Genomic DNA, 14,286 nt, shown 5'->3' on the forward strand with positions numbered 1-14,286 from the left:
GAGCCTTACAGAAAGGCGTGTTGTATTGATTTTTAGAGTGTTGTTAGGTATGCTTTGCCTTGTCCACGCCTCATCCAAGCTCCTATGTAATCCACCTCTACATGAAGCAAACAATGCACTTTCAACAAGCTTCTTTTTTAATACTTTATTTTTATATATATCTTAAACTAAAATATCTCAGTGATTAGCACATGTTTGAATAGAACCAAGCACAAAGACTCAAGCTCTGCTTCTATTGAGCAATTCTACTTTCTTAGCATGTTTGGTTTCTTGTATGATACTGGAGGACTGAGGCTCTTGAATGCTTTTTATAACATCCGTGGTTTAGCTGATCGCATCACATCAATAGAACTGCAAGTGCATGTGTGGTGAAGAATTTGCCCCTTCGATACAACTTCTTCCTGTTTATCTCATTTGAAGAACAGAAACCTGAATTATAACCATGAGAAGTGCATGATAATTCTCTTTAAGCTCAATGATAGCAAAGGAATGAGAAATAAAAAGCTTTGCTTTAGACAGAACTGTTTATTGACATTTGAAATGGCACTGAATATTGTAAACAGAATGTTTTGTGATTTCAAGGCACCGTTCAGTCCTTTAACGGGATTCAGAATTCTCACCCTTCTCCAGTCCCAGATCTTATTTTTCAAATAATGTCCAACAATGTTTTATTCTTCATAACAATGTCAACGACAAACACATATTCTTTAAATCAATTCTAAAATGACATAGTTCTTTTTTAATTTACAAGACAGTGGGCCGAACAGTAGCTTTATAATGACTGTAAATTAGGAAGTAAAGAGGATTTCCGGCAAGATGGCGGACTGAGCAGTCAACCTTTCTTAGTTGTCATATCCATGTCCCAAGTTTAGTCCTAAATGATTTAAATACTTTCATCTCGTTAGTTTTGAAGTCTAGAGTCGTTATACTCGAAGTTGTTTGTCTCAAGTTCGTATATGTTTTCCTGTCAGCATCTGTCTGATTAGCTAGTATGGAGGAACACGGTTACTTGATTGACTCTGAGCATTCCAGTAAAAGTAAACGGGGCACTGACTCAAACTCTGCCACCCCGTTAAAATCTCAAGGTGGAAAAAAAGGCTAAAAAAGCGTTGGAAATGGATCCAAATTCATCTGATGCTGGGGTATCTAATGTCGCTATTTTAGAAGTAATAAAAGCCCTCGATGTTAAAGTGGATGAGCAGCATGAAGACATTAGCACACAATTGAAACAACACAGCGCCATGATCGCCAGTGTGGCAAAGGCGGTACAGTTGAATGCAGAAGGAGTAAAGGAGTGTAAAGGAAAAGTAAACACGCAAGAAAAGCAGGTGGAGGTTCTCACAAGAGAAACAGCAATTTGAAAAATTGAGTTCTAGAACAGGAAAGATACAAGTGAAGATGGTGCCTTCGCATCAAAGGAATGAAAGAAACACCCATTCGAGAAGAGGTGATTCAGCGTCTAATAAAGATTACACCTGAATTTTCGTCCAGCGTGAGCGAAGCGGTGGACGTGGTGCATCGAGTGGGGAAAATAAGAGGCTGACTGGGCCAGAGAAGTGATCGTCCTCTTTGCGCGAAGAGGAATAAGGAAATCTGGAAGAGAACGAAAAACTCAACAGTGTGCAAGGATGACGAAAGAGGACAGAGAGGCAAGAAGAGCGCTATGGTTGAAAATTGAGCAAACAAGAAAAGAGGGGAAGGCAGCTGGATATCGGGGTCCTTTTGCTTACATAAATGGAAAACGTATCTCAGAAAATTAAGGGGTATATGGACAGTGCCATTGGATATGTGAGATGATATACAAATGATGTAGGACATTTTACAGTTTGTACAACTTTTTTGTACTTAGTTTTTTTCCTACAATTTTATTCCACAAGGTTAAAAATGATTTAGACAAGGTCTTTTTTTGTTGGTGTCGTTGTTCTAATGTTCTTGTTATAATCGAATCTCTCGTTTTCATCTTTAAACTGAAGGGGTCTAAAAGATTCAATTAAAAGGAAAGGTATTTTTCTTTTTTGCAAGAGCCAAAAATCAATTATAATCTTTCTTCAAGAAACTCACTCTGGATGCTCCGTTCTGGCGTAATCAATGACATGATGATATTTTTTTAGTCATGGCACAAATCATTGCGGAGGAGTTGCTATTTGTTTGCAGAAATGTCCCGGTAAGATAGTTTTTCACAAAGCTGATGATGATGGAGATTGGTTAATAATTGTTCTTAATTTAGATAAACACTTTCTTATTTTGATAAATGTGCATGGGTATAACAACCGGGTATAACAACTCTGCTCAATTACTGATATTATTAGTGAATTAAAAATCACCTATCAAACAGAATTTATTTTAATTGGAGGGGATTTTAATTTAACGCCAGCCGAATGGCTAGATAGAGATCCCTCTAAGCACAGGTTCGCTCATGTTAATAACATAATTCAAAATTTTGGCTTTACAAACCTTTTCATTGATATCTGGAGAAAACAGAATCCTGGAATTAGACAGTTCACTTGGGTCAAACGCAGAGGCTAGATCAAGAATTGACTACTGGCTCGGCACTGAGACTGTTTTTAAATATGTGTATAATTGTTCTATCTCTAGTGCACCGTTAACAGATCACTGTGTAATTGAGCTAAATTTAAAACAAAATATTGATTCTTGCTACACAAAAGGATATTGGAAATTTAATTCTGAGCTTTTATCCCAAGAAAAATATTGTGAACAGATAAAGAAGATTATAAAGGATATTGGTAGCAAAAGTATGTCTAGTGACTGTAAATGGGAGTTTTTAAAATTTAAAATTAGAGAGTATTCATACGGAACAAACGGAAAACATACGGAAAACAACTGAAAAAAATGAGATTAGAATTTTTTTTTTAATTATTACATGTGATAAATGAGTGTTGTAGTAAACATAAACAGGTTGATAAGAAAAAACGTATTCATTTACAGTCTTCATTAGACGAAGTTTATATAGGAAAGGCAAAGGGTGCATATGTAAGATCAAGAGCAAATTGGATTGAGGCAGGGGAAAAAAATTATTGATATTTTTGTAATCTTGAAAAAAGACATCAAGAAAGAAATGCTAAGGGAAGTTTGATAATTAATCAAGTAGAAAGTTCAGATAAAAATAAAATAGCAAAAGAGGTTTTACAGTTTCACTCAGACTTTTTCACGTCCTCCTACTCCAAGGATGACGCTGAATTGTTCTTTAAAAAATAAACAAATTTATCCCCAACGTTGAAGATTCATTTAAAGACCTTTGTGATTCACATCTCTCCATTTGTGAATTAGATTTATCCTTAAAAAATGTGGAAGCTCTCCTCTATTATTTATTTTGGTTGCAGAACTATTAGCAATTCTTGTTGAAAATGAAAATATTGGGAAATGATGGGAATGATGCGCAAAAAGAAAGCTTCAACCCCCAATATTCAGCTCCAACTACATCATCATACTGAAAAAAGTCTCAACAACTTCTAGGTCACAAAGAGTTAATATTTCGAGTTGTTCTCAGTCATCATGATCTTTAAGCCAGGTTATCAAAATCCTGGAAGAGTCCACATTTATAATTACTGGGCTCAAAGATTATTGAAAAAATGAGAAATATTTTCATTTATACGTGAGCGGATGCTGTCAGTAGAATCTTTTAAGAGATTAAGCACAAGTAATTCAGTTGAATATTACAACACACTTCCTCCATCTTTACTGTGAAAAAGTAAAAGCATTTTTTCCTTTGCATATATATTATGCACAACAAGATTTTTAATGTTCTCAGGACCATTTGGAGAGTTGTTCAGTTTCTTGCACTGACAGATTACAGTCTTTCACTTTATAAGACCTCAATGGATCGTTAGAAGCCACAAGAATTAATTTTGTGTTTTCCCTGTATACCTGTATATGTTTTCTACTCTCAAAGTAATTAGGGTTGATTTGATCAATCACCAGTAGAAATGTTTCCAATCAAAAATGCGAATTCAATTTATGCACAAAACTGGAATATAATAAAATAAAAGACGTGCCAATAAAGCAGCGTTTCCATCCAAGTAGACAAAGCGAACAAAAACGCCACTTCCTGATTATCTGTCACCAAATATCAACAGTATAAATGGAATTTACTGAAGTAGGAGAAGCTGTGTGAATCTTTTCTTCATTTAATAAAGGACCTGTGCCTCAGAAAGAAAATCCTTACACGCAATGAGGGGACGTTTGAAGGTATGAGACGCGGAGCGCAGACGCTCTTGATTATTCTGGAGATAATTAATAATATAATAACACTAATACTGAAATGGTAAAGGCATTTTAGAATGACCAAAACAACATTTCAGATGTTTTACAGTGTGCTCAGCCTGCTGGTTTATTCATTCACACACATTTTTATCATCACATGATCTCCTATAACAAAATCACATGACCTTTTTAATGCACATACTGGAATTTTGTCGGTAAAAGTGTTTCCATTTTATTTATGCGGATCTTCTCTTATTGATTAAAAAGTTTATCCTACTCAATTATGCGCATGTTTTATGCACATTTTTTAAATTTATGCACATCTTGGTGTTTACATCAACCGTTTTTTAATGCACATATCCAAAATGTGCAAAATAATAGGTGGATGGAAATATAGCTATTGACCACAGTTACAGCTGAATATGTAGTTTAATGTTCTACTCTAAAAAAACAGGAATCTTGGATAACCTGAGGGTGAGAAATTTAACAACATTTTAGAAATTTGTAAACAATCCCCTTAAAAGCACTCAATTATGAAGATGAATCCAGAAAATGAGCCCTACCAGAGGGCATTACAGCCTTGAGGGTTGGTTCTTGTGTCATGTTTGGTCACTTATCACCATGGCAACTCCAACTGCTGAGTCCACATCTTTCCCATAGACTACAGAAAATGGAAACACTCTCTCCACTTCCTGTTGCAGAACTGCGTTACATGACAGAGCGCTGCCACTGCCGATAATACAGTGCACGCCAGCAGCCCGCAGGCTCTGAGGGGGCATCATAGTGGCCAGGTTTTCAATAATACCCCTGCACACAGCCCGGGTCACGTGACCCAGAGACAGGTTTGAGGATGAGATCTGGGAGACGCTGGCACTGCTGGACGGGTCATGACGTTCTCCTAGTAGTGTTGATGTCACAGTTAGGTCAGTGTTTGGCTGGGCCAGAGCAGAATGGATGAGCTGAGAGTAGATTCTGGACTCACTTACTTCCAGTCCTGTAACATAAAATAGCAAAGAATTTTTATAATAAAAACAAAAGAGACACAAAAACCTACAAGAAAACAATACACTAGTGGATACTTAAAGACATACACCAGCGGATACTTAAAGAGATACACTAGCGGATACTTAAAGACATACACCAGCGGATACTTAAAGAGATACACTAGCGGATACTTAAAGAGATACACTAGCGGATACTTAAAGACATACACTAGCGGATACTTAAAGAGATACACTAGCGGATACTTAAAGACATACACTAGCGAATACTTAAAGAGATACACTAGCGGATACTTAAAGAGATACACTAGCGGATACTTAAAGACATACACTAGCGAATACTTAAAGAGATACACTAGCGGATACTTAAAGAGATACACTAGCGGATACTTAAAGAGATACACTAGCGGATACTTAAAGAGATACACTAGCGGATACTTAAAGACATACACTAGCGAATACTTAAAGAGATACACAAGCGGATACTTAAAGAGATAAACTAGCGGATACTTAAAGAGATACACTAACGTCTAAATTAGAGAGCAGGGTGAAGCGCAACAGCAACATCTGTGTCTCAAATTAATACTGTAATAGTCACAGACCTAATATTTAATGCAAGCGTGGGCCACTTGAACTTCATTACCAAAACTTGTTGTCGGGCCTGATTAAATGTTTTGACGGGCCGCATTTAGCCCGCGGGCCTTATAATTGACACATGTGCACTAGCGGATACTTACAAAGATACACTTGCGGATACAGAGATACACTAGCGGATACTTACAGAGATACACTTGCGGATACAGAGATACACTAGCGGATACTTGCAGAGATACACTTGCGGATACAGAGATACACTAGCGGATACTTGCAGAGATACACTTGCGGATACAGAGATACACTAGCGGATACTTGCAGAGATACACTTGCGGATACAGGGATACACTAGCGCACAGGTGTCAAATCCAGTTCCTGGAGGGCCGTAGCTCTGCACAGTTTAGTTTCAACCCTGCTTCAACACACTCAAACAAACCTGGTTTCAAACAAACCTGAAGGACTCAATTAGCTTGATCACGTGCGTTTAATTAGGATTAAAGCTAAACTGTGCAGAGCTGCGGCCCTCCAGGAACTGGATTTGACACCTGTGCACTAGCGGATACTTAAAGAGATACACTAGTGGATACTAAAAGAGATACACTAGTGGATACTAAAAGAGATACACAAGCGGATACTAAAAGAGATACACTAGCGGATACTTAAGTAGTTAGAGTATTGGGCAAACCCAGGTGGACCCCACATGGGCAATCCCAATGCCAATAAAATAATTTTATTTTTAAAATAAAAAATGAAAATACATTTTATATTTATATATATATAATGTTTCGTTTTTTATAAAATGCTGTAGGATAAATGAGATAATAATACTTATGCTTATAGTAATAAGCAAAATGAATGATTTGCTAATAAATAAAAGTTTAAAATAAGCATTTTCTCTAGTCCTTCAGTTTAAGAAAAAAAATGTCAGATGTGGGCCTCCAAATTTTTGGCTGGTTGGTTGATTTTGTAAGGGTGTGATTCATGTATTAAAAAAACTAAGAAATTAACAAGAATAACTACAATAAAAGATCTTTATGGTTTTCTGGAGAGTCAAACAGCATTCAGATACAGAAATGTAATAATGTAGTGTAAAATAACACTGTATAGTCTTCATTGTATTAATAAATCAGTCAAAATTCTCTTCATTAAAGTTACAAATGCTTTACAGTTTCTTGAAATGCCTTTAAAACACATGCAAATGATAAAGTTTCACTCTGTTATGGTTATATGTTGCAATGACTCTATGAATCTCATGAATTCTCAATTGTTGATAGACTATAATCCCAACTTAACATTGCATATCCTGTGATGTGACTACTGCGGGGACACACATTGCGATATCGATGCTGAAACGATATATTGTGCAGCCCTAATTTAGAGTGACCACCAGTTCATGAATTAATCATTTGTTTGATTAGATTTTTTTGTCTGAAAGAGTTAATGATACAGGACAGCACAGACCTACAAGTTGCTCAATTTAAACTCATTTTTGGGCATATCCAACAGTCACTTTGACGTAAGATGTGCCAGTATATCAGCATATATAATTCTGGGTTTACCAACTGATTCAGTGCTCCTGCAAAGAGGAAATGGCTCCAGCTCAGACTTGAACTGAGCACTTAGCCACTTACATGAAGGGGCAAAATCAGGGTATGTGGTTTCCAATGGTTTATGTAGAAAAGGTGAAGACCAGTTTATTCACAATTTATGCTTCAAACATAAACATCCATATTTCATTATTATTTTTGGGTGATTTAATTATATAAAAAAATAGTATATGTGAACTCTACTGGTGAATAATTAATTTATTAGCATAAATAAACTGTCTCAAAGAACCATTTCACACTAAAAAAATGTTGTGTAAAACATATGCTGGTTAGGTTGTCCGTTCATTCTGCTGTGGCGTCCCCTGATTAATAAAGAGACTAAGCCGAAAGGAAAATGAATGAATGAATGTTGTAAATAATGTTCAGTTTCTAGCACAAATCTGATCCTTTCCCTTTATAAAACCTTAATGTAACATCAGATAATAAATATTGTGTTCCCAGTTACCTGCTTTTTAATGTTAACCATTGACTTGTAATTTATGAAAGACCAAAGACAATAGTTTCAGCTAAAAATCTTCTGTTTTGCTGGAAATAACTCACCTACATGTTGGATGGCCTGAGGGTGAGTAAATTAACAGAAAATGTATATTTTTGGTTACACTATCCCTTTAACTAAATTACTACAATGATAATTAATTTAGAAATATAACAACAGTTGATTTACCAAATTCTTTCATCCACGAGTCCAGCATTCTGACGAAAGTGGCCATGACATTGCCTCCGTTAAGTGATGCGGCCACCGCTAGATATGATCCGTCAAAGTATGGGAAATAAGCGATGGGCGAGAGCGGGTCTGGAGAACTGGTAGGAGTGAATTCAGCTGGCATCCTGAACGTCAACTGGGCAGAAGTACTCATATTCAACACTAGTAAACAAAATTCAAAATTAACTTGTGCATGTATGTGTACACATATCATATGTGCATGAATCAAAATTTGGGGTCTGTTTATTAACACCGGTAGATTTGAAAACAGTCTATTCTGCTCACCAAGACTGCATTTATTTGATCAAAAATGCCATAAAACTGTTATTTTGTCAAATATTATTACAATTTGAATAACAACTTTGTATTTATCATTTTAAATTAATACATAATATGCAAATCTAAATTTTCAGTAGTTATTATTTCAGTTTTCAGTCACATGATCCCTCAGGTATCATTGTAATTTTATTATTTGGTGCTCAAGAAACATTTAATTTTGTTGTCAATTTTAAATAAATTTGAACACATTTTCTGTGCTTTTAATCAGAAAGTTTAGAAGAATTTATTCAACATGCTGAAATCTGTTCCACTATAAATGTCACTCATGTATATGTAACAGTCTTACTGACCCAAGATTTTTAAAAATCCACAATATATGTTGAAGCAATAATATATACAATCAATGCACCAGATCATGTAGCTAATTGTATTTGTATTGCACATTCAGCACAATGTCCAATAAATCTAGTAATTTTTGCTAAACAGTTCTATCACAACATGCTGAAGGATAACAAATCAAAATCATCTCTGACTGCTTCATAAAACCTGTGGCATGTTTGTTTATTTATTGTAACACCAAATAACTAAACATTGATATCCTAACATGGAACCAAATAATAACGAAGAAATTTGAGATCAAGATAAGATGATACTTTTTAGTATAAGCTTGAGCTGCTGAACAGAAATAACTCATTTACAAGAACCCATAAAACAGATAATGAGGCCATGCCCTTGAGAGATGACGCTGAAATCTGAGTGCATGATCTGCAATGTCTAAATGTGCTCATGATAACTCCACCTAGAGGCTGAACTACAAAAACTGACCTTAGGAGGACTACTGTGTATACGGAATATGAATACTGTTTGTAGTTGAGATTATTACATTATATACAGTAAATATCATTGTCTTGATTGGGTTATTTAGAAACCCAGATATGAGTTCAATTAAGTGCTCCTATTAACTCTTTTAAAGGTTACTAATTTGGTTAGTTTCCCATACAAAATGATTTAGAGGAGTTGGATTGTAACATAGTTTAGTGTCACAAAAATATATCTCATGTACAATTCTACACATTATGAACAGCTACACAAAAATAGCTGTGATTTTTGACTGACAGTGGCGCTAAAGAATAGTTTTGTGTTCCTTGCTTTAGACATTTTATTCTAATGTTAAGTTCAAGGCACAATACATATGCATTTTTCATGACAATATATATAATAAAATATAATAAATATATAAATACAATATATAATACAAAAAAAACCCACTAGACGAGTTTTATATATTTAGTTGACTTATGTATTTGCATTATTCCAAATATTTTGAAGAATGTTCAAATCCAGAGAAATGTGCATCTGTGTCATGCTAATGATGTCACACAGCCTCGATTTTTGGTTTGGTTTTATAGAAAACATAAAAACACGATTTAAAATGTTGATTACTGTATTAGACTGAACAGAATAATAACAGGGCTTCACGATGGCGCAGTGGGTAGCACGATCGACTCACAGCAAGAAGGTCGCTGGTTCGAGCCTCGGCTGGGTCAGTTGGCATATCTGTGTGGAGTTTGCATGTTCTCCCCATGTTCGTGTGGGTTTACTCCAGGTGCTGCGTTTTTCCCCACAGTCCAAAGACATGTGGTATAGGTGAATTGGGTAGGCTAAATTGTCCATAGTGTATGTGAGTTAATGAGTGTGTATGACAGTTTCCCAGTGATAGGTTGCAGCTGGAATGGCATTCGCTGCGTAAAACATATGCTAGATAAGTTGGCGGTTCATTCCGCTGTGGCGACTCCAGATTAAAAAAAGGGATTAAGCCGAAAAAAAAAGAAAAGAAAGAATAATACCTTAAAATGTATTCAGTTCAATAAAACTGTGCTGCTGCTTCTCCAGGTGATCATGACCTGAAGAACCAGAAGCAATCGACTGTGGCATAATAAAAACTCTGCTGTTTTACCATGATAATACATTTTGAATACTTTAGCTCATCCATGAACATCATTTCTGCAAGTTCCCTGTAGGGTGTACAGAAGACAACTCCAATGATTTCACACTCAGGGTGCTCTCACACTATGCTATCCGAACCATGCCCCCGCGTGTTTCCCAGTTTGTTTGACAATTAAGAGTGCTTCGAATCAAGCCCACGCGTGGTTCAGTTTATCGGCCCTGGCCCAGTTGGAAGAGTTGTGCCAGAGCGCGGTTCGGTTGGGCTTTATCGTAGTACGCTTGTAGTGTGAGTGCAAGGATCCGATGTCACTTTTAAGGTTTGTTTCATAAGGATTTATTAATGATTCTTCATTTTCAATGAACGCAAACTGTCATAGTTTAATAGAGACGCAAACCCCTCACTGCACGACAGCTGCACCTTTAGCAAACCTCCTAATACCTGCAACACGAGGATTTTTATGATAATCTATGAGCATAAAAAGTGCTGGATCTGCACAGGAAAACATTTAACTGCATGCCACAGCATCCCAAATGACTAAAACAATATAACTAAAGCAATCTCCACTGTATGGAGCTAGAGTGATTCTCTTCCCGTTAAACTGAACAGTTGCATCATCGATGATGTAAGCGTGGTCAGGTTCGGAATGTAAAGTCATGTGTCAGTCATGGCGTCATCCTCAGTCATGGCGTCATCAAACTATGCTTTTGTTTGTTGTGAATGCACACCCTCTAATGGTGAAATTACATACTGTACCTTTAATGTGTTTTGTTAGAAAATAATTAGGCTCTTATTTTTAAAATGCTTGAAAATACATACATATTTTTAAATGGACAAAGTTTTATTTGTAGAGAATGTATTTATTTACATTTTGAACTTTTAAAAAATTTGATGTTTTTATTTTTACTGTACAGAACATGTGCAGTATTGGACACAATAAAAGCGTAATGGGGCATTTTGAAACACATAATATGCTCCATGACCAACTGAAAATAAAGGTTCATGTAACCTACACAGTACCTGCTTGTCCTCTGTCAGTCATGCAGGAGTACACACTACACTGGAAGTCTCCTAGTGCCGCCCCGACCGCTGTGTGAGCAGGAATGCCGTACCATTCACAGGAAGTCTGACCAGCCACATGTCCTGAATCCACCAGCACAGGCAAGAGGTGCACAGGGAAACCTGCATCCTTCAGACTGGACCATTTATGAACACACCGTCAATTTATGCTGCCACCGATACCCACCAGAAGACACTCGAGTATTCTGCATTATTCCAAATCAGAGATAGTTTCCTTGAGGAGAATGAAACGAATATAACTCACATGTGTGTGTTCCATTGGTTGGCAGCTGTGTTGAAGTAGCCCCAGCTGGCAGCGTTTTGTCCAGTCATCACACACTTGTCAAGGCTGCACAACATGGAAACCACATAGTCTTGGATGGTTCCTGCATCACTGAAGCCTGACAGGAACTCCGGCCTGATTCAGAGTCATAGATTAAAAGGGATAATTTGGATTATTTAGACATATTTAGTTTGAAATGCGGAGTGTGATTCTACCTGTTTTTCATAAACCAGAAGACTGTGGCACAGCCGAAGCCGGTGGCCACACTCAGGTGTGAATCTGGTTTAGGTAAAGCTGACAAGAAATCAGTGCCGCAGCGCCCGTCCTGCCATGTGATCAGCTGACTGACGTCTTTGGGACTGAATGTAGTGATGCCATCTTTACTCTGCCATTCACAGCCTAATAGAGACATGAACAACAGTGTAATTACTGACGTCTCTCCATTTATGAATGAGAATAAATGCCTTCACTACAGGGCCAGAGCAGAATGCCAGAAGCAATAAAGTGTAATATCACCCAAAGATGAAAATTATCTTATTAATATCTCATCCTCGTGTCCTTCTAAACCCCTGAGACCTTTTCCAATCATCTTTTCTTCAGAACACAAATTAAAGATATATTAGGTGAAATCTGAGAGCTCCCTCATCCTCATGGTCATCCGCAGGCCAGAAAAATAGCCTTAATACAGACCATAAACCTTCAGTGGTTCTATCGAAATATTACTAAAAATATGTTTGTGTGCACAACATAAAAAAATAATGACTTTATTCAACAGTTTCCTCTCTTAAATGTCAGTATAGGGCCTGCAAACAGATTAAGCCGAGTGTGAGCTTTCAGTGGTAAACATCACTGCACAGTGCCCATGAATGTGCACAATATACTGACGCTGAGAAGGCGAAATTGTTGAAGAAGTCTTTAATTGTGTTTTAAGTGCACACAAAAGTATTCTCGTAGCTTGATAATATTCTGGTCGAATCACTGAAGGAATATGGTCTGTTTTGAGGATGTTTTTGGATTATTGTCTGGACTTTGCACAAGCTTGGGACCTTGCTGTCTAGGGAGGATGAGAGAGCTCTCAGACTTCACCTAATATATCCTAACTTGTGTTCTGAAGACAAACAAATGTCTCAGTGGTTTGGATCGAGTCACTTGTGAGTAATTAATAACATGCTTTTCCATTTTGGGTAAAGTAACCCTTTAAACATGCTGTCAGTAGTTGTTCAGTGTTAACCTGAGTTAGATTTCCACAACATAATGCCATGCATTTGTCCACATACTCCAACGCACTTGACTTTTTTCAGCTTGTCTTTAGGTAAAGCATCCATGCACTGGTCCAGAGCCGCAATTATTAGTGCAGGATCCTGCTCTTTGGCCTATTATCAACAACAACAACAACAACAACAACAACAACAACAACAACAACAACAACAACAACAACAACAACAACAACAACAACAACGTCAGATTGATAAAAAGTTTGAGTTAAAAAGCACATTAAACAACATTTATTGAAGAACACTCACAGAAGTATCCTTTGTACAACAACATACACAGCAGCATTGTAACTGTATTTTGATCTGTCACCTACATGTGTGTGTGTGCTTCTGCTGATATCAGCGTTTGTAGTGAAGCTCCTGCTCTCTGTCACCGTCTTTGACTGCGCTTCCAGCAGCACCACTTTCACCGATGTGGTGCCCAGATCCATGCCGAGAACGAAGCCATCGAAACCGGTCTGTGATCCTGCCATTACCTGTCAAGAAATCCCTACTTTAGTACTTTTGTGCAGTCTCGAAAATATTTGCAGTAAATATCTTTCATATAATAGCACAGAAAACTCCCTGCATGCTGTCTGTCTACTGTGTGATTCTGAACTATAGTCACTGGTGAATGAATCAATCGTGTTTCGAATCTTTTCAATGAACATACTGAACTGATTCACAAAACGGGTGTAAATGATTAATTTAAAATAATGACAAAATAACTTATTAAACCCGCGTCTTTTCTTACACCTTGATAAAAATAATAACGTAATAATAGACATTTAATAACACTGATAGAAAAATGCATGCGTACATGTGTGTGTGTGTGTGTGTGTGTGTACAGAACATATTTTATAGTTCACAAAATGTAATAAGTAGCAAGAATGATGAAAAAATGTAACATATTAATTTGAAATAATTTCTGTCATATGTTTAATAGGATTTACTGTTATTTTTCATCAACTGAATGCCCTTGAAAAAAGCTGTTTTATCAGTCATAAAAATATAACACAAAAGTATCAATAATCTTCTGAAACTGAATCCTTTCTGCAAAATTTCAGCTTTGTCATCCCGAGAAAAATGATTTTAAAGTTCAAAATATATGTGATTTGTATTATATATACTTATTTATATTATTTGTTTTAGTTTTATTGTTTATGTTAGTTATTTTAAATTGGAAGTACAGATTTTTGAATGATCGAATAATGAAGACTTAACAAGTAGAGACTTGTCCGTTTTCTTCTTTAGTGTGTATTTGGTCAGCCATATCTAAAAATTTGTGTCGCCAAGAGATGTCAGAAAACGCATAAAAATAGAACATTCGGTCAGTTGTTT

At 36.5% G+C, this 14,286-nt stretch overlaps 1 protein-coding gene across 1 annotated transcript; it reads right to left on the bottom strand.

The window, feature by feature from the left end:
* Positions 1-3,762: 3,762 nt before the first annotated feature.
* shpk (sedoheptulokinase) lies at positions 3,763-13,563 on the bottom strand. The gene is made up of 7 exons (XM_056458215.1): positions 13,281-13,563; positions 12,924-13,065; positions 11,908-12,091; positions 11,675-11,827; positions 11,371-11,546; positions 8,088-8,288; positions 3,763-5,215 (listed from the first exon to the last, which is right to left on the bottom strand). Exons 1-7 carry the CDS (start codon positions 13,437-13,439, stop codon positions 4,821-4,823), a joined length of 1,410 nt encoding a protein of 469 aa, XP_056314190.1. The 5' UTR covers positions 13,440-13,563; the 3' UTR covers positions 3,763-4,820.
* Between the last annotated feature and the right edge of the window lie 723 nt (positions 13,564-14,286).

Source organism: Danio aesculapii, chromosome 5, assembly GCF_903798145.1.
Source record: "Danio aesculapii chromosome 5, fDanAes4.1, whole genome shotgun sequence".
NCBI lineage: Eukaryota > Metazoa > Chordata > Actinopteri > Cypriniformes > Danionidae > Danio > Danio aesculapii.

Coding starts and splice junctions, on each gene's coding strand:
- shpk (XM_056458215.1), bottom strand. CDS start 13,439: ATGGCAGGATCACAGACCGGTTTCGATGGCTTCGTTCTCGGCATGGAT. Junction 11,828..11,907: donor TTCTGGTTTATGAAAAACAG/GTAGAATCACAC, acceptor ACTCTGAATCAG/GCCGGAGTTCCTGTCAGGCT. Junction 8,289..11,370: donor GACTGACAGAGGACAAGCAG/GTACTGTGTAGG, acceptor TTTGTTTACTAG/TGTTGAATATGAGTACTTCT.